At 49.9% G+C, this 20866-nt stretch overlaps 1 protein-coding gene across 6 annotated transcripts in view; it reads left to right on the plus strand.

Annotated features, from left to right (window-relative positions):
• Positions 1 to 20866, plus strand: part of Cph (BCL11 transcription factor chronophage) — a 592695-nt gene that overhangs the window by 61177 nt on the left and 510652 nt on the right. The window contains exon 1 of one of the 6 annotated variants that reach the window (XM_070521706.1): positions 2228 to 2434. The exons of 3 other annotated variants lie outside the window; for them this stretch is intronic. In XM_070521706.1, the coding sequence (XP_070377807.1) occupies positions 2329 to 2434 (106 nt within the window). In that variant the 5' untranslated portion in view covers positions 2228 to 2328. Of the gene's footprint in view, positions 1 to 2227; positions 2435 to 15527; positions 15577 to 20866 lie in introns of those variants that run through there. 2 more of the 6 variants (XM_070521708.1, XM_070521711.1) reach the window with 2 other exon arrangements.

The raw sequence follows: 20866 nt of genomic DNA on the forward strand, positions 1-20866 counted from the left end.
TCTCCATACCCCCTTCCCCAGTGCAGGGTAGTCTATCGGGCTCAGCCAAGTTAACCTCCCTGCCTTTCACTTGTGACCTCTCTCTCTCTCTCTCTCTCTCTCTCTCTCTCTCTCTCTCTCTCTCTCTCTCTCTCTCAGAAGGGTTCGCAGGCTAAAAATAAAAAAGAACGAGAGAGAGGGAGAGAAAAGATCGCTGTTCAAGAATATTTTCCTCGTAACCATATTGTAGCATTTATTTTCTCTTCTTTTCGCTCTTCATCAATGGCTGCTCGCAAAGCCTTCGTTATCGCATGAATCGGACGCTCGCAGTGGCAGATGATGAGAAACGAACAAACTCTGGAGGAAAGAATCCTAAAAGCCAGGTCACACTGGGCCGACACGGCGCCCATTTTTGTCTGCCAATTTCCAGCAACAGCGGAGTCGTCGACAGCCAGCCAGACGAGTTCCTTGTAACACTGCTACGGCCCGACAGGCATATGTCCCCGCGCCGACTCGACCGCTGTGAAATTTTTGCCACTGATTTGTACACGCGTGCTGCTCGCTTCTTTTTTAACGCGATCCATATTGGAGGTATCTAGCGGACAACTCGAAGGGCGTTGGGCGTGACGACCGTGCCACAGTGACGCGAAATTGCAGTTTATTTGCATATATATGTATCATCATCAGCAGCAACAGCAGCTTGGCTACGCCCTGCAGGGCAAAGGCCTCTCCCATACTTCTCCAACTACCCCGGTCACGGGCTAATTGTGGCCATGTTGTCCCTGCAAACTGCTTAATCTGATCCGTCCACCTAACTTTCTGCCGCCCCCTGCTATACGCTTCCCTTCTCTTTGAAGCGAAGCATACTATACATATATATGCATACTGTAGCTAAATTTACATCCTTAAAAAGAACTCGCGCCCTCGCTCTAGAACTTTCGCTAGAGTGCACTCTCGAGCGCCGCTCGTGGCGCATAGTTCCGGTCATGTGAATAAATAAACTTGTTGTTTGTTTGATTTAAAATGGTGTAGCGACATGAGGTTACATAAGCGTTTACACCGTTATTCATTTTTAAACGTGCACATTGTTTGACATTGAATAGCGTAGCGTGGATGAATAAGAATGTGCAACGTACCCCGTCGCAACCTAACGTAGCAACCTAACATGACGTGACGTAACATGACATGACGTCGCAACCTAACAAAATGTTCGCTCATACTAAACATCTGGTTAGCCGAACTAAATTTCGGCCTAGATTATCTCTCTCTCTCTCTCTCTCTCTCTCTCTCTCTCTCTCTCTCTCTCTCTTTCTTTTTTTTTTTTTAAAGAAAGCCGCGTTGCGAAATGTGAAGCTGACGAAGGCGTCGCGCATGACCTTTACGTCACGCTTGCTCCGCGCGCATGGAGTGGTGCACGCATGCATCACGTGATGGCACTGTCCACTACTTTGAACTTTATGCGCGCACTTGTGCTCCGCAGTGTTATATAGACCATGAGCAAGCTGTCGCACGCGGTGGTGCTTTTTTTTTTTCTGCGATCTCCTCGTTTACGGCTCGCCTTTCTACCGCATGCGCACAGCTGCTGCGGGCACGTCATCAACTCGTTCAGGCCGCAAAGTGACCGGCGGTGCGCGTTATGCGCTGTGCCTTATCTGGCACTTTCTTCGTGCCCGGCGTCCTTGGCGTACATCCGCGAAGGCGCCTGTGGCATTGACTTTCACCTTCCCGGTGTTATTGACGCCTTCTCACGGCGCTCATACCTTTTCCGTCGCTACTTTCTGTCCTTCTTCCTTGCTTCTTCGCTTCTATTTCTCCTTTGTTTTTCCTCACCCGCGTAACTCTTTGAGCCCATTCCGCTGAGTCGTCTGCACACGGTGAAGGTTAACAGTGCGCGGGTACACCTCTCAGCAAGTGCCTCCCATCTTCCGCGCAGTAAGCGTCAGCGGAACGAAGGCGCTGAAGACGAGGTCACGCGGAGTGGTTTTATGTTGCGTAGCTGTCCGACAAAACACCCCACACCCTTCCCCCCTCCCGCCCCGCTCTGGCATCCCGTCATCGTTTAGCCGCCCCCACATTTAACAGTGCGCGCGCACATAGCGCCGTAGGATGCAACAACAGTGGAACGGACACCGCAAGCAGTCGCATAAACCCATGCACGCTGCCTTTGTTTCGCACTGTCCTGTACCCGTCCAGTGCGTGCAGAGGGGAGTTTTTGCAGCACATCTGTACTTGAGCTTCCGCGTACTGTCGTCAGGGGCACTAGGGTAGCCAGGAGGGGGGGGGGGAGTATCCACCGGGCTCCAGCCCCCCTCCCCCGGAATTTTTCCGGCAGTTGCTCTGCTCCCTTTTATGCCTGGCAAGTCGCCGATGAACAAAGGCGCATATCCTTCGAACGCCTGCCCCAGACAAGTACAGGATGGCACACACCTTCGCGCAGATCAAGGGCCTGCTCAAGGTAATAGTTGTATTATTATGCTCGAAGCATGGGAAACTTAACAGGGAATAATGGACCTTAGCCCACCCCGAAATGCAGCCTTAGCCCCCCCCCCCCCCCCCCCCCTCCCCGAAAAAGAGAAAAGAAATCCTGGCTACGCGCCTGGTCAGGCTCGCTGGGGTCGAAACTGTGGGTTTGTCTGCCTGTTCGACAAAGACTATAGCTTAAATGTGTTCGTTGTCGCGCATCTGACAGGCAGCACTGCGCCTCCAGCATTTGAACTTTGGCGCCGAATACACAAAGCTTTTTATTCGTGAGTACTCCCTGCCTTTGACCGGCGGCCTTCGCTAATGCCGCATTTACGCGATTGTAACTCGAGTTATTTTGTTCTTCTATGTGAAAATTCGAAATGGCCTGAGTAGGGGGGGGGGGGGGGGGGGTCGAGACTTACATTTGAGCCCAAAGCATGTCACCGCCTTTAACGGCGGGCCAGACGAGATATCGGGGACGCTATGGCGTGATTACAATATTACGTTTGCGCTAGGTGTCTATTCCCGTAGCATTCGGCTATTCCGCGCGCTTGTTGGGAAGGGGTATTACGGAGATTCTACTACATGCGTACACGGCGCTCACTCACAGGAGCGTCGACAGCTGGTGGAAGAGGCACTGTTCCAATCGAGGTGGCACCGGCACCCGTAACGGCCGCACTTCTGGGAAGCATCGACCATTGATGGAATATGTTACATGCGCGTCGACTTATGGTGCGTTCCACGGGGTGACCAGGAGCAAGTCAGAGGCGTCCGCAAAAGTGCTCTCTGAATATACCTGCGTTCCAATGGGCGAGCAGGAGCATGGAACGCTGTGATCCAATGACGGAACAGGAGCAGTTTCGAGACGCGATCGAGAGCAGTCGAGAGAAGTTCGAGCTGCTCCCGCACGGGAAGCGGAGGGCGCAAGAAGTCGCACGACGCCAACGCGTCATATCCTTTTATTTTGGCTGTGCTTCCGTCGTCTTGATTCAGCAGTGGCGCCATGAGAAGCGAAGTTCGCGTGATAATCACCGTACGAAGCTAAACAATCTGGTCACGTGACGCACCTTCGCCTTCGAACCTGCTCTCTGAGCTCATGGAACGTTTCGATGGAAGGGGAAGGAGGGAAGGGGGAGCAAGCAGTCGCACTCTCGTCGCTCAACTGTTCTGCTTCTCTCTTCTCTTTGCCTCAGCTCCTGTTCTGTCAATGGAGTGCGCCATTACAATCGTGCAAATACGGTTTATGTCCAGCATTCGGACTGGCAGTGATTAGCTCTTACCAACGATTCTAGCGCGCGCGCGCTTGTGTGTGTGTGTGTGTGTGTGCGTGCGTGTGTGTGTGCGTGTGTGTGTGTGTGTGTGCGTGCGTGTGTGTGTGCGTGCGCGCGCGCGCGCGCGCGCATGTGTGAATACGAACCGCGATGTTTTTTCGTGAGCGTAAGAAATATAAGTCTGCGGGGAATCAACCTGGAAATCCTGCAGTGTACGAGGAAATCCCTCTGAGCAGTGGTGCTTTGTTAACAGGTTGGAAGTCTGCTAAGGGGAAGTCAATACGATCACGACAGTGACTTCAAAGCGACTGAGCGACGTTGGCTAAGGATTAATTCCTCCAAGTGGTCTGGAGGAAAATTAGCGAGTGCTGGCTATTCAAACTTGCCATTCCGCCTCTTCCAACGCATAGTCGCTTATATACTTGCATTCGAAAAACTTCCCGATTGCCAGCGTTTCTCCGCATAGAAAGGCAGCCTTCGCGAATAGATCACACATGGCGTTCATTCGATCGCCACTGGTTCTTTTTTTTATCATTATTGTTATTTATGATCTGTAAATCTGTCATAGTAGCTGAATAGCAGGAGGGCTAATGAGCGCGCTGATAGAACCGCCTGTATACCGCGGCCTACGCGCGGCTTCTTCTACCGACCGGACGCCTTCGCCGGCCGCCGCCGGCCTCTCTCTCTCTCGGGGGAGAGGAGAGAGGCTGGCAAGCGGCGGCTTATCGCGCCTGACCGTATTGTGTGAACAGGCTGGCGACGCGTGTTATGCGCCGGATAAGGGACGGAACCCCGTTACGAGCAGAAAGGGAAAGAAAGGCTTCCTCGGACGACGCCGGCGTCGGACAAGGTGGCCTCGCCGCGTCTTGCGTGTGGGTGGGCGGGTGGTGGCGCCGGTTATGCTGCAAGCGGTCGTCGCCTGGAGCGGGCGGCGCTGAAAAGGAGAACAGCGCGGAACATTTAAGTTAAGCTCCATTGCTAACTTGCTATTCTGCAACGCCGGAACCGCCGCTCTCAGAGCGGAGACTTCGAAAAAGAAATTTGAAAACACAGAAAAGAAACGCTATACAGAGGACGGGTAGCTACGCAATCGTGAAGATACCGCGCCACTTAGTGTGACGTCATAGAGATCTTGACGGCGGCGTTTTCTAGGGGGGGGGGGGTGGTATTCTGTAAGAGTCCACCTAGTGGACTGACCATTTCTGCCGCTGCTGATTGGGTGCAGCTGTATGAGAAAGTAGGAGATGAGCGAACCTAGCCAATTAGCCGCGGCCGAAATGGACAGTCAGCTAGGTCTTACAGAATACACTCCCTGGTGATCCAGTTGTTTGTCGCCGATTGATTCGTGGGGTTTAGCTTCGAACGCAACACACGGATCTATCTATCTATCTATCTATCTATCTATCTATCTATCTATCTATCTATCTATCTATCTATCTATCTATCTATCTATCTATCTATCTATCTATCTATCTATCTATCTATCTATCTATCTATCTATCTATCTATCTATCTATCTATCTATCTATCTATCTATCTATCTATCTATCTATCTATCTATCTATCTATCTATCTATCTATCTATGCTGTCTGTCTGGCTGTCGTTGTGTGTGCGTTGTGTGTGCGTGTGTGTGTCTGTGCGTTTGGCTGTCCGTCCGTTCATCTTACGCCAACCCAGTGCCCCGCTCCACACGACGGACGAAATCCGTCTTTTTCGCGACGGACGGCGCATCACATGACTACGCGTCACGGATTTGTGCCGTCCGCGCGTCGTCCGCGACCCCCACGGACGGAAAATGCCGAGCTATTTTTCGCATCCGGATTTTGGGGGTCGAATGCTGCGGATTTAGCCTAGCATGCTCTACAGTCTGGCAACAAGCGCAGCTTTGGGATCTTTTTGAAACAGCTTCATCGCTGCTAACACCATTCGTGTCCAATTCGGACAAAACAACAGCCATTGCGGCCAACCGTCGTTTCCTTTCGATCTCCATTTTCATTCAGAGTGAAAACACCTATGACAAAGTCTTTGTTACACCGATAGCGCCATCCAGAGTGAGTAAAAACAAGCAATTATATTAACTTACGGCCACTGAGATCCGCCCGGGCCGCCGCAACATCTTTGAGGCCATGTCCAGCCAATACAGCCACTCTAAGCCTACACGCCGAGAATCTGAGTATCGCTTTCAGAAACGGTGTCCACTCATCATGAATACATTGCTGTCGAAGCTTCTGGACACAAATTTAAACCAAATACAATCCTCCGTTTGACAGTTACGGGCCACACAGTGGACGACGACGACTTGACAGGTTTGAGGCGGACCGCAGTCGCTTCGGGCGGCGCCGCCATCTTTATTTTTCCGCCGAGGTCGTCTGCTCAGTCCGTCCGTCGTCTGGATGCGCTTCGCAGCCGGACGGGCGGCGGAATAAGCGTCCGCGGCACAGATTTGCGCGGAGCCGTCCGTCGTGTGGATACACCATTTTAACGGCATGCACTGAAGGCAGAACTGCAGCTGCTGGTATACAAAGTGCGTTCCAGGTGACATTAGCCAAGCTTTGTTTAAAAAAAAGAAAGAGAGGGAAAAGTTGACGACAGAACGCCGTAAGTCTTAAAATTCTATCTTGCAGCCTGCTTATATACATTTTTTTCATCGTTGAACAACTTGGCTAACGCTCTTTATGGCATATTCGACGTACGAAATGCTGCCTCAACATGGGTGCTTTCTGGAGGTCGTCAACTTGCGCCGCCAGCCAGAGGATCAGAGCCGATCAGAGAAGGGCTGCAGCCGGCAGGCGAGCCCACACACGGCCTAAGAAATCTTGAAAAATACTGTGGCATTCGACAGCGTCCAACAGAACGGCAGCTTGGTCTCAGCTAAGTAAACTGGTCAAAGAGATGCGGGGCTAGTTTGTGACAACTACTGACCTCAGTGGCCGATTGTATAGACATGATATGGGCAACCCCACGTGTTCTCACTGCTATTGCTTCCCTGCCTCTCCTTTCTTTGTTTTCATCCCGTAACCTCCTTCGCATTGCGAAGAGAGATAGAGAAATAAATAAAGAAAATAAAAGAATGAAAGAAAGACAAAAGAAAGGCAGGTATGTTAACCAGTGAAGAGTCCGGTTGTCGACCATGCGCTGGGGGGTAGAGAGAAGAGGAATAGACAGAAGGGAGGGAAAGAGAGGGTAACAAACTGGACTGCCTTCCTATCCTTTCTCGCCTCTTTTCCTCTCCTCCCCCTTCCGCTCGTGACTATTTACCATCCCTGAGCCAAGCGACGAATAATACGATCGCGCGCTGTGAATGTGCCCCACTATAGAAGCCGTTATAGTATTACGAGGCGTGAACTCAAGATGCAGAGACGGGACGCACAGAGAGGCAGGGAGAAAGAAAGGTGGACGGGGAGGGGAGGTCGCGGCCGCATTAGCGCTCATGACTCGGCGGGTTCCGGCGCCGTTGTCCAATGCCTCGCCAAGCCACGCGCGTCTCCGAAGCTCACGCGTTCAAGGTCCCCGCGCGGTAACCTTGCGGCCCGGCCCGCTGGCCCATTACGAGACCCGGACGGCGGCGGCGTCTTGAAGAAGCGCCGGAGGAAGCGAACCGCTGGGCCGAGTCGGTCCCACTGGCGGTTGGTTGGCTTGTCTGCGTCGTTCGGTTATAGGGAGGGTCAGCGGCGCTAATGAGTCGCCGTTCGGCGGCTGGCTGCTCTGGCAGTGCGAGACGTGTCGCGAGGCGGGGAGAGTTGTCGCCCAGTCATAGCTGGAAATTGGTCGAGCGCCGCCGACGCGGAGGGCATCGGGACGACGCAGTTGCAAAGCTTGAGCGCGCGTGCGGGTGTCTCGACCGACACCTTGTTCTTTTCTTTTTTTTTCTTTGCTGACTATACCGAGTGTCCCGCGTAACTTGAGCCAAACATTAAGAGAGAGAGAGAGAGAGAGAGCGCAAATGATAAATGAAAGGTAGGGAGGTTAACCAGGACTGAGCCCGTTTGGCTACCCTACACCGGGGAAAGGGAAACGGGGATGCAAAGATTGAAGAAAGAAGAGAAAGTCCACCGGGGATATCGTTCAGTCACTCAGTCCGGATTACATTAAAGATATGCAAATGCCAGGTAGGCTGGACAGATCCAAGGTTATGTTGTTGGCCAGTCGCTTGGAGGTACTCAGATTATTTATTTCTTGCATTTCGCCGAATTACATAATTAGTATTCGCTAATTAATTAACTTCTCAAATATTGCGACTAGATGAAAAGTGTCAATGGGAAAATTGTAGATCAACATGAAAAGTTCCCTATACAGAATTCTGATGCTCAATGCGTGCCACATAAATGCGCTTTTCAAGCACGGGAGAAGCGCGCGAATACAGGCAACGTTATAGTCGCGCGGCTATTTTTCGTGCATTCACGCACAGCTTTGGAAACTTCTTGGGAACGCTGCGATCGCTGTATACTTTCCTGCCAATAATGCCACGTTACGCTTGTAACGTGGCATTATTGACAGGAAAGTAAGGTAACGCTTGTAACGGGTGTGCCATTCGGGACCTGGAAGTACCTGCCACGCAACTTCAACAAAATGTAAAAAAGACATGCAAGGTATATACACAGGACGATTATTGTTCCGGGACAAAAAGATGCGCCCCAAGGGGTGAGGACACAGAGATGAAAGAGTGCCGGCCTATTCACAGAGTTGAACGTGTTTAATAACACCGTGTGTTATTAAACACTGGCATGTTGAGGCTGTACCCCGGATCCCGTGTCGATTCGCGGTTTTCTGTACTCCATCTCGCAAATCACTTGCAGCACTGTCGAAGGTACGAGGGGTGGTAGGTACACAGCTAATCTCTCTCCACAACGGAATATAGTTCCGGGCATAACTGTCTTATCTTTATGCGGGACTAGAGAGCCTTATTTATTGGCTGGCACGTGATACGTTACAGTGATACGTGACTTTTAAGGACCTTTGTGCATGAACGTTATGTACCGTAATTGCGCGGTGGTTTGCAGACGACAAGGCGCGGATGAACACATATCGAGGGACATTCGGCCCTCCTATTGGCTAAAGGAGGATTGCGGCTTCTACAGTGCCGCAAACGGCTTGCAAGACGGAGTATAAACGGACTTCACTGGCGCCTTTGTCGTCGAGCGGCAACTATTTGCATCACGCCTGTTGTGACACTGTAAAATAATTTACTCCCCTTGTTAAAGTACGATAGACGCATGCTCTCTCTCTCCATTCCCACGTGTATGGTAGCAAACTGGACTCAGTCTGGTTAACCTTCCTGCCCCCCCCCCCCCCTCTTTCTCTCTCTCTCTCTCTCTCTCTCTCTCTCTCAATTTACTCCCCTTAAAGTGAATTAAGGGTCGTAATTGACCTATTACTAACACCCTTACACCCCTGAAGAGTGTAGGGGTGTGAGTATAGGCTAAGTTACACCTTTGTTCCTTTTTAACGGTGTGAATTAATTTATAGCGCACGCGCAAGAGCTTTTCGGCGTGTGCGAACAATTGAAACCTCTCGTGGAGCACTCGGGAAGGACAACCTTCCTCTTCTCCCCCCTCTTCCCATACGCTCCCTGTGGCGGCTGCGAGAGAGGAGGATGGCACTCACTTTCGATTCCGGCGCTTGCGTCGCTGCAGACAGCGCACTATGACAAATCGGCTTATACGTAAAGCCAGTTATTTTACCATCAGAGATGGACTGGTTGACGGCTCTATTCTGTACGGACTTATAGCGATGAAGCAACAAAGATTAGATTAGATTATGGGGTTTTACGTGCCAAAACCACTTTCTGATTATGAAGCACGCCGTAGTTTAGGACTCCGGAAATTTCGACCACCTGGGGTTCTTTAACGTGCACCTAAATCTAAGTACACGGGTGTTTTCGCATTTCGCCCCCATCGAAATGCGGCCGCCGTGGCCGGGATTCGATCCCGCGACCTCGTGCTCAGTAGCCTAACACCATAGCCACTGTGCAACCGCGGCGGGTGATGAAGCAACGAACGCTACCTAAATGTTCCCACTGCAGGATATATGTGCGCCTCCAAGCTCATCATTTCTCTAATAAAGCGAATAGCTTTCCGTGAGCTTTCGGATATTATAGCATGCGTTGACAATCATCGTCTATATGGGTTTTGCACGGTCCTTTCATCCGCGAATACCTTTGCATGATCGCGTACGAGTTAATTCTGAAACGCACTGATAGCGACATTCATTACTATATAATGCACGAGAGGTCACACAACGGTATATAAGTGCTGAGAGCGTGTGTGTGTGTGTCCGATGGCAACCTTTTCGTGATCTACAGGGGCCGTGACGTCGGTGCCCTCGTGACCACTTGAGTGTCATCGAGAAGGTCATCGAGCGGCCCTTTGAACACAACAGAAATGCCGTCCCTTCGCACTGGCCGGCGCCATGGGCGTTCTCGGTCGTATCTGCGTCTTCGTTGGCGTGCTATCTTGACCGCTTCGCTCCAACTTTCATTTCGTCATGCTTGATCTTATGACACGTGTTCCATCTGTTCAGCCGTTTGATCTTGTGACTCCTGTTCGTGATATTATTTTTTTACCTGCTATGTTTCTACTAATAAAGTTTATTCCTCCTCCTACCTGCTATGTTAGCCTTGGTTTACTTACTTTCCCCGATAGAAGATAAGAGAGAGAGAGAGAGAGAGAGAAGCTTCCGAGCGTAATGCCGAGTTGCTTCGTCCTCTGGTTTTCTTTGCGCCTGGGAAGTTTGCCTTCCTGCAGTGCGCCTTAATATATAGACTATTTTTTTTTTAAATTATGGGGCTTTACGTGCCAATACCACGTTCTGAATATTATGCTCGCCTCAGTGGAGGTCTCCAAAAATTTTGACCACCTGGGGTTCTTTAACGTGCGTCTAAATCTAAGTTTCTATTGCGCTTCTTTGCGGATGTTCGTTTACATTGCGGCTGTTCGTTGGGCTATTATTCCGTTTGTCCCTTCTGGAAACAACATCAGTACGCCTACAAGGCGACGAAGGGATGGCAACTGAGCGTAAAGGCGAAGTGAAAGACGCACACACGCATTCGCACATATATACGATGATGTCAACTCACTATATATCGTGAACAGCTTCAATCTTCTTTGCCTCATATACCGTTTTTTTTTTCACATTCCGTATTCCCGCGAAACAAGAGTATCTTTAGGCGAAAGTGTGGATTCTCTCCTCGTGTGAGAATTAAAGCAGTGCCTCATGTACTTATTTACGTAACGTGTTCTTGTTTTATATTTACAATATTGTCGCCTCAATTTCTCGCTGTTTGCGTTTCCTTCGACATTACCTTGCAATTTAACCCCCCCCCCCCTTCCATCTACCATCTATCCAGCAAAACCTACCTACGTGTACTATACCTGCTGGACAAGCTGTATCGCAAACAATTCCAACGATTCTCTTCCTCGCCGTGACGTCATTCCTGCGACGGCTTTCTCGCGCCTTCCTGTCGCGTATACATCCGAGAGTTCACACTGACCGTTAGACGCGTCGACAGATGAACAGCGACCGTCCTGATGCGCGCCGGTGTGAAAAGGCCACCGAACGTGCTCGCTTTGCAACGCTAACAAGCGCCCGTCGCAACGCGTCTGGACCGCGAGCAACCTCTTTAATGAGCACGCGGACGGCTGTGGGCTCGTCCGGTAGGTGGCGCCGTCGAACACTCCGAAGCACTCCTAGAGCGCGCCGTTATTGCAGCCTTTTGCTCATCCCCCCTTCTTTTATTATTTCCTTTGGCGTGTGACGTCTGAGGGATTGTTCCGTCGTGGCCGTTGCGATCTGCCTGACCCTCGGGAGGTCGGTATTCGGTTTGCTCGTTGCCATTGAGGCGCCTGACTTAGCTGTGCGTTATGCTCTAAAAAAAAAAAAAGAAGAAGAGGAATGTGTGGCCTTCGGTGCCCTTACATCGAGCTGACCTCTTCGGAACCTGCCTCAACAGAAAACGAATGCGATTGTGTTGCTTTCGCTTTTTCCTCTCCTTGCTTTATTATTTTTTTTTCGAATTCTAGACTGCGGTGTTTCTTATAACTTGCTTCCGCGCACACATACGCTTCAAGTCGTTATAGCTGCGGGCTTCGCTGGCAATGGCAAAGCGAGTTAGATATTGCTTTTTAATTTCTGTCGCCGAGCTTCTGCCGGCAGTGTTCCTTTGCGGAAGGTTCCTGACGCAGTCTGCTAAACATTCTTTGAGCTTCTTCCTTGGGAGGCCTCTTCGGAATGAGTGTGGTCGGTGTCAACGGAAAAGTTGTGGGAAGGCGCCCGATGGTCATCTGACTATAAAGCGCGCTCACCACCATATACGCATTAACGTACCCACGCGAACAGGCAAGACGTATTCTCGGCCAAACGCTTGCACACTCGCGTTTCACATACATACATACATACATACACACACACACATACATACATACATACATACATACATACATACATACATACATACATACATACATACATACATACATACATACATACATACATACATACATACATACATACATACATACATACATACATACCTTTCAGCTCGTGTGTTTGTGTGCGCTTGTGCGCTCGTGTCCTGCAGTACGCGAGCGCAGCTTAAACGTCCATATAACGGTGTTCTTGCCTGCCCGCGTTGTTAGGTGACCCTGACCTTTTAAGCGTCGACTAGCCTTAATCAGCTGCAGCGTGTTCCTCAGACGAATCATTTTTCAGCGAAATCCTCTATCACCGAATTTCATGATTACGCGTCCCCCCTACGCTCGAAGAACATTTATCTTGGGGGGGGGAGGGGGGGTGAAGATCCTCTTTATCTTCGCATCTCCGATCTTTTCTTTTTTGTTAGGAATAACTTCGCAGAACTGTTCGCTAGGACGCCCCACGTGTTCGCTCATAGCGCCCGCGAATCCTTTTGCAGTAACGTATAGCACGCACAGCACGTACAGCACGCGCACGTGTACGCTTCGGCGCCTGCCGCAGGCTGCAGATGGACCTCCCGCCGCGAGGTCGCGCTGACCTGTCCGGCTCGCGCGACCGCTGGGGCCTGACATTCAGAAGCCTCCGTCTCTGTTTGTACGCGCCAAAGGGTGGGGGAGGGGGAGGGAAGGGATTGACGGACGTCAGACGGACACGCGTCGGCGGCCGACGTGTCACCCGTGTGTGCGTGCCTATCTGGCGCGCCGCCGGTCAGCTCGAGCTGCGTGGATCTCGAGGGGAGGGAGAGATAGAGAGAGAGAGAAACACGATGTAGGCATCCGACTTTCCATCGTGTGTGACCGTGTGCCTCGGTTTTACTCGTTCCTTCGGTTGTTTTATCTATCGGTTTACTTATTTCTCTTTTTTTTTTTTCTCGCTCTCTTTTGTCTCTTCCGCCCTTCGCGCGCCCATCGTGTCGCCCGCATAGCGCTCGTGTGTCGCGCAGGCATGCGAACTTTGTGACGACATTTTCTGAAACCTTGCTTCCAACTTCTCGTTATAGCCTGTGTGCCCGCGTGCGCATTTGCAGAAGCCTTCACGCAGCACTTCTTCCCGTTCTTTTTGTCTCTCTCTCTCTCTCTCTCTTAGCATTACGTTTTGAATATCTCTGCACTCACGATTGAATACACGCAAATCACGCGTTCTGCGACAACAAAAGATATAAATAACAAAGAAATACGAATTTACTCGATGCCTAACCTCAGAACTGAAGGCTGCTGTTCAGACTCGACGTTGCAAACATCGCAGCGCAATAGTCAGATTCAAGTTTTCAGTCACAGTTGCCAAAATTTTGATCAAGAACCCCCTCCCCCTCCTCCTCGCACTCCCCAAACGTTACGGTCCGCTTTATTTTGACTGCGGAATTAAGCGTTCTGTTGACTAATGTATTTCTTCCGGACAGTCATTGTCCATCGTATTGCAAGTTGCCTTCAATTATTCTTAGAGGTAATTAGCAAATTATTACAAACCTATTCACCACTGAGGTGCTCAAATTTATTTATTTATTTATTTATTTATTTATTTATTTATTTATTTATTTATTTATTTATTTACCTTTAATTCCCAATGCATTATAGAGCAGAATGGGCTAATAGCAAATTCATAAATTACTAATTACGCGGTAAGAGAGAACAAGTTGTATTTAACAAAAAAACACACACGGCACACAGTATTAATATACCTGCAAGTGAAGAACGTACAGCTGTAACGCGATGTCGTGAAGGAAACACTAATCGCAGATTCACAAAACCGAAGCCAACGTTATTTGGCAAGGTAGTCGAATACCGAGGGTCGCATGCTCTCGGGCACAGTCTTAACTGTAGCACCCAGTCTGTTATACCGTCCCTGACTGTTGAACTGTAGCGAAACGGGCATATGTCGATGCCCAGACCAAGTTCAGTGTCTTTTCCATGCGTACGTTTATGTCTGGTTGTGCACAACTGCCTTGTGGGGGCTTATGGGCCTAGTCGATGCTGGTGATTCCGCTTTTAGCCCATATCTCTTCGCACGGTGTATTCTCGAAGAATTTGGACGTGAATTGAATTGGCGCTTGCCTGATTTTGCTCGTGTGACCTGAACCTATGAAAGAAAAAAAATAATAATTATCGTGATCAACCCATGAATTCATTAATAGGAATAATAATCGATCAATAGCATAGCTCTAAAAGTTATATCGCTTGAACTTTGTCAATTACCCAATCGAATATCGCCCGTTGTCACGTTACAAGTATGACGCGTCAGTAATTATGGACGCAAGTTATTGTAGAGCTGTCCCCAGTCATTTCACCTTCCCATGCACTCCACCCCGCGATATGTTACTCATTCATTCCTTGTAACCAGCTTTGGCCGCGGGCTAGTCCAGGTACCCGCAAGGCAGTAGGACAATGACGATGCAAGCTGGCAACTCCTTTTAATCTCTTATGATCCGTTATCTCTCCTTTCTCTCGCTCACTTTCTTTTTTAATTGTGCCAGAGGATAAACAGTCAATCAGTGTCTTCGGCAGCTCTTCGGCATTTGAAATTAATCTTGGGAATACAAATAATAAGTTAGAATGGGGAAAAAAAAGAATTTGATACACGCATGAGCAGCAATACGATCTTCTAAGAGCATCGACTGTCCTCACTTCTCTTCTACTTCATACTGGCTTACTCTTTTACCCGACACATTCTTTCGGCCCCACGTGCACATACGTCCACACGCGCATTTCCGAGAGCTGTGTTTAATATCAAAGACAGGGCTTCTATATCTTTTTCTTCTTTCATGTGTGTCATGTCCAACACCCTCTCTGTCTCTCGCTTTGCATGCTTTCCGGGAGAACCCGGTGAGCGAAGGGCGCGCACGCCGCCAAAGGTCACAACCCTCGGACACAAAACCCGCGGTCCACTCCGTGTCGCGCTGGCTTTTTTTCTTTTTTCTTGTTCTTTGATAGCCTTTGCGTGTCGCCGTTCGAATGACATTAGCGCGTGCTCGCCTTCGTTCCTTTGTACACCGCCGACTGCGTGTGCACGAGTTGTCTCCGCGTCTCCTCCTGGCCTAATCGACGTTTGCGGGTTTTTTCTTCGAGAGCACTGTCTTCGATATTTGGCGTCGGCGTCGGCTTGAGCCTCCCGACGTGTCGGATGCGAGGGTGCGGGTTGCACCAGTGAAAACGCGGGAGCTGGTGGAGCCTGGCTCTCGTTTTGTGGCCACTGTCGCGTTAAGCGTGCGTAGTGGTCGTAGTGCTGCCCGCGACGTGTTGTGGTGATTAAGGGAGTGACGACGTCTCCTCCTGCGTGTTCGTGTATGTGTTTGTACGTGTGTATGCGCGCGAGCGCACGCACGAACGCGAGTGAGAAGAGAAGAAACGAACGAGTGACACCCGATGCAAAGCAGGAGTGGTTCGGCGCGCGTTTCAGGTGAGACGTGATGTTACTATAACCGGAGGACGTGAGATGGTTCGCGTGTGTTTGTTTTGGGGGGTGCCAGCTGCGGGGTTTGCGCGTTCGCGGTGCGTTTGCGTTGCTATATGCGTGCGTGTACGCACGTATGTGCGTGTGTAAACGCGGTTATGCCCTCATTTGCATGAACTCGGTAAAGTCGGATCGAGTCGGCTAGTCGCACCGAAACCCGGTCGTCGGATTCACGCGAGCCCTGTAGCGGGTCGGATCGAGCGATCGTTGAAGCGAGTTGTGTCGACCGCTCCGCAAGGAGTGCGTTTGATGTACGCTCAACCCGCTTGGCAAGATTCGTGTGAACGCTGTCGGGTCGGGTTGGGTCGGCCCGATTCCGACTCGACACGCTCGCATCGAGTTCACGTTAACGAAGCTGCCTTTGTTTTAGTCAGACAGTTTGGTACAGCGTGAAGCGGGACAGGGGACACAGGAAGAAACTAGAACAAGCCCTTCCGGCTTCGCGCGGTACCGCACACTCTAAAATGAGAAAACCAACCTTTGTTTGAAGCAAGGTTTGAGTACGGGCTATAGCCGTACTCAAACCTTGATACCATGATACCATGGAATACCAACTATAGTTGGTATTCCATGGTATCAATCGTCACTTACAGCGCTTGTCCACGTCGTCCTTTTTTGTCCTCCGTCTATGTATGCGCTGTAAGTGGTGATTGATACTTTGTTTGAAACAACGAATTATTTTTGTCTCTCTCCATGCGCCCTCCCCTCGCGGATGGTAGCCAATCATAACTACATTCGTTTAACGTCCCGGCGTTCCTATGTATATATTCCATCTGTCTGTCTAGCCTCTCGTGCAGGTATTTCGCTGTCCCTCGTGACCTCCTTCACGCTCCAGAGCGCGCGTCATTCCTCAGCCGTTGCCGTTCGAGACGAGGCTAGCGGAATTCCCACAAGTTGTTGTACGAAAGCGCTGGAATAGCCCTCCGCGTAGAAAGACTGCTCGCGCTCGATTCGCACGAAAGGCGTTTTACCACGTACACGGCGGAGCGCGCGCTGAGCTTCTCGACGACACGCCGCTGTCCGTCACAGGCATGTCCTCCATGCGCTCGCGACGAAATTGAAACGAACGAGAAAACGAGGAAATCGTAATAAAAATGGCAAAGCATGCGGGTATAAGTAAGAAAAGAGATAGAAACGCAGCACACACACGCACAAAAAAAAGAAAGGAAAAAAGAAGGACGAGTCTGTGACGGGCACCGGCGGTTCCGCCCGAACGGAAGTTTGCCGTGCCCTGGCGCGCAGGCGTCCACCGATGCGCTGCCGGTTGCTGGGCGCGGCCGCGCAGGAAGTCGCAGTCGCCGGCCTGCATACATCCATACGGTATGTGTGTGCCATGCACAGGCGAGCCGGCGAGCGCGCGCGCACTCACACACGCACGCCCGCCTGTCGCGTAGCCCTGGACTGTCCGACCCGCGGCGAGCCGTGTACCAGGAATCCATATATCTCCGCCATGCGTGTACATATACGCGCACATCCCGCGCTTGGAGAGAGAGAGAGGCGCTGTGTGTAGGCTTCGCTGACTGTGGACGGGCGATGCCTGACGCCGCCGTGCGTGTTGCTGGCGGAAAGGTCCCTCTCGACCGTGTGAACCTCTCGGGCTCAGGGTGGCGATGTGCGAGGTGTATACTCTTTCTGAGCGAAGACGCGACTGACGAAAGGGAGAGAAGGTGCTCCAGCACGCACGTTAACTGATTCTTCCTGGACTAACGCCTGACCGTTGCCTGGAATCGGCCCGAATCGCCGGTGCCCTAAGCGTGCACTGTTCGTTAGTTCCAACGCGATAACGATTACGAAACTGCTCCGCTGTTCACAGCTCAAAATAGAACCGGGACATGATTCGTTAGACGGGTCACTTCGTTGTACAGAGACGTTCGTTGCGGAGGCGCTCGACTGTACTTCGTTTCCAGATTCACGTGCATTCGCAACACTGGCTTAACTTAAACTCCAAAACGTACACTTACGAGTGCTCCGGGCTGAAAAAAACTGGTTACCGAGTGATTACGCGTCGCACTTTCACGTAATTAAGCGTGAAAGGGTGAATTAAAGGGTGTTCGTTGCTGTTCCAGTTTGAGTTTGTGAGCACCGTATGCACGTGCGTAGCGTGCAGACTGAACTCGCTACGTCAGCCCTGATTCGAGTCCCCAGTGGGTATAAGCGCTATAATACTATAGCGACGTGGTGACTCTTACCGGCTCGATAAGCCAATGGAGATGCAATGAAGAAGGAACTGCTGGTGGCGACGCCACCGTGAAGATCGCGCAGCAGCTCCCCTATTACGTCATAGGTTTCGAGAGCGTCCGCAAGGGCGTTGTTAATTGTGGATCGATAGGTTTGCGTTGCGTTCTCTGAGGGAACAAAGAGTGGCCCTAGAGCGACTTTCGAGAACGGTTCCTGCGCCAGAACGCACTGAGTACGAAGGCGATGCTTGGAAATGCGTGACGTCACGCTCATGTAGCGGCGGTGATAGATTAGTTGGCAATTCAAGAAAAACGTCAAGTTTGCATTTCCTTTCCCCTATAGAGTGATTATGAACCTTTCTTTTTGCTTCGTGCCAGAGTAACAAATATAGAGCTCTGGAAGAACAAAAAAGTTTTTTAAGGACTTAAGCTGGTTTGGTGTAGCTCTTAAATGTCCGTTTAAACAATGCTGGCGATCTCTCTCGCGCACGCTTCGTAAACACTTGCACAGATGTGCCTTTTCTTGAAGGTGCAGTTCTTCTGGGTTAGACTGAGCGTTTAAAGGACTCACTCCTGATTCTCAGCAACCAGTTAAGGCACTTGCCCTATATTATTTCCTTGCCTAAAACGGACCGCGGTGCTTTCGCCGGGAATTAACGCGTGCAACGGTGCTTGTTGTGAGAAGCCTGACGCAGAAGCAGTGAAACCCAAGATGACAGCGAGGGGGCCGCGTGGGTGTGCGACGCCACATCTGCCGCACTTATAACGGACAAACGACGACATACAATACTCTACGAGAGAGCAACAACCCACGTGACCTTGCTCACACGTCGGAGTTCGGGTGCATATACACTCCTTTCCCATCTGCCCAGGGGGTCTTCACCGCATTCCCTTTCTGTTCTTGTATTTTTTGGTGGTCTTGGCAACGGTTGTCCTCCGTACACGTGTGCCCTCTCTGCCGCAGAGTTGGGCGCAACATTAAAGGAAGTCGCAAACTGTATAGACTCAGATTCGCGGGAACGAGGCCCAGCCTCTCAGCCTAACTGTACGCCTTTCCGCACTTTACTGTATCTTATCACTCACCTGCTACGTCCTGAATCTCACCGTAAGATGTGTCGCGATGTAAGTTCCGGTAACATAATTTACTGCTGTAAGCTTACGAGCCTCAGCGAATTGAACGCACCTAGTTAAACGGGAGTGCCCGCAGCGTGAAAACCGATTCTTTAAGACAAAGTAAAAAAAAAGAATGAAACTTTCTTTTAAACGTGCATTTGGCGAGCAAGCCTGTTTTTCTTCTGCGCAATTAACCGCGTCGTATGATGGCCTGGATGAGTGGAGGAACCACTTTGGTTCGTCATAGTCGCATGACTCCGTGCGCCTTAATCAAAGCCACTTTCTGCCACATATATTTGTATAGCTTTCGAGCACTACATAAAGTGCGTTATGGAAAGCGGTTTTCGAAGAAACTGTGCTAACTTCGAAGACGCTAAAATGTTGCTGATGGTGCTGTGAGGTAGCTTAAAAACAAAAAAAAATGTCGCCAGCTGCTCAATAGAAAGGTTTGTCGCTAAATAAACAAAAAAGTCGCTATATCCTGCGACAATACCACTAAGTTCGCGAGAATACATACATACATACATACATACATACATACATACATACATACATACATACATACATACATACATACATACATACATACATACATACATACATACATACGCACTGCCAGTAACCCATTGTACAGGTAGAAATATCATAACGTTTCAGCCGCGTCTGCGGTATTGTTTTCGGAAAATGACCAACATTACCTAAAACTAAATTTGCTAAAATTCGTGATATATATATATATATATATATATATATATATATATATATATATATATATATATATATATATATACTATATATATGCTTCGTAGCTTCGCTCTTCAGTGAAGGTGCATGCCAGCTTTCTTTCGTTTCCAGACAGGCTAATTTGTTTCGATTCACGTTCTTATTTCCTTCAGTAAAATTTATGTTGAGGTGTGTAACTGAATATTGCAAATCAGGTTTGCAAAGTCGCATTGCAGCGGAACCTCAGGGGCGCTACGTTGCGGCCCTTGAAAAACACTGTGTTCAAAATATGTGCCCGTATTGAGCGGCCCCTATCTTTATAAATACACAAGTGTTCTCTTCCTCTGCACTCGCTCTAAGACCGTCATGGTAAACGATAAAAAAAAAACTAAGGAAACAAAAACTAACTTAAATCGCCATTCGTGTGCCGTCCGTGCGGGAATCTGTAGTTCATTTCCCCGGCTGGACACAGCGTCCCAGCACATATAGAACTAGACAAAAGAAAGCACTCTGAAACAAAGTTATAAAAAAGTGATCTGGAAAGGAACAAAAAGGACTGTGCCGAGGCTAAAGACCCGGACGACGACCACACGTTCGGATGAAGGAAAGGGGGAGCCACTAGGGCGTCCGGGGAAGGTCTTAGAATAATGGTTGCCGACATTCGATGACAAAAAGAAATTAACGTGCGAAGAGGGTGGACGCGATGCTCGGCGGTGGTGAAAGGCGAGGCGAAAAAAAAATAATAAAAGAAATGTCCATAATGAAAAGAGAAATAGAGTGAACATATCTGCGAAGCGCGAGAAGGAAGGTAGCGGGCGAAGAAGAGGCAAATGAATCACGCGAACCACAAGCGCCCAACGTGGGACGTTCGGAAGATGGACGGTTAAGCGCGGTCGCTCGCGACGTTGTCCCTTTTGTTCGTCTGCTTCACTTCTGTTGGTCGTCTGCTACGTATGGGGTTTTCTTTTGTCGTCTGCTATGTTACCTCCTTTCTTTTTTTTTCGTGCGCTTCTGCTGTTGTTCCCAGAGCGTTGAAATTAGCTTGCTCATATGCTTTTCTTTCTTTTTTTTTTTCCCGTGTTTTGCTTCTGTAAATCTGTCTGCTGCGTCGTTTGCTGCTGCTGTTGCCCTTTAAAGAACTTTCTTGCTGTGTGTGGTTTCTTGTTTTATATATTCGAGTACCGCTTTGGCGTCGTTAATTTTTGGTTCCATAGTAGCAATCC

This window comes from Dermacentor albipictus, chromosome 7 (genome assembly GCF_038994185.2).
Source record: "Dermacentor albipictus isolate Rhodes 1998 colony chromosome 7, USDA_Dalb.pri_finalv2, whole genome shotgun sequence".
NCBI classification, from domain to species: Eukaryota; Metazoa; Arthropoda; class Arachnida; order Ixodida; family Ixodidae; genus Dermacentor; species Dermacentor albipictus.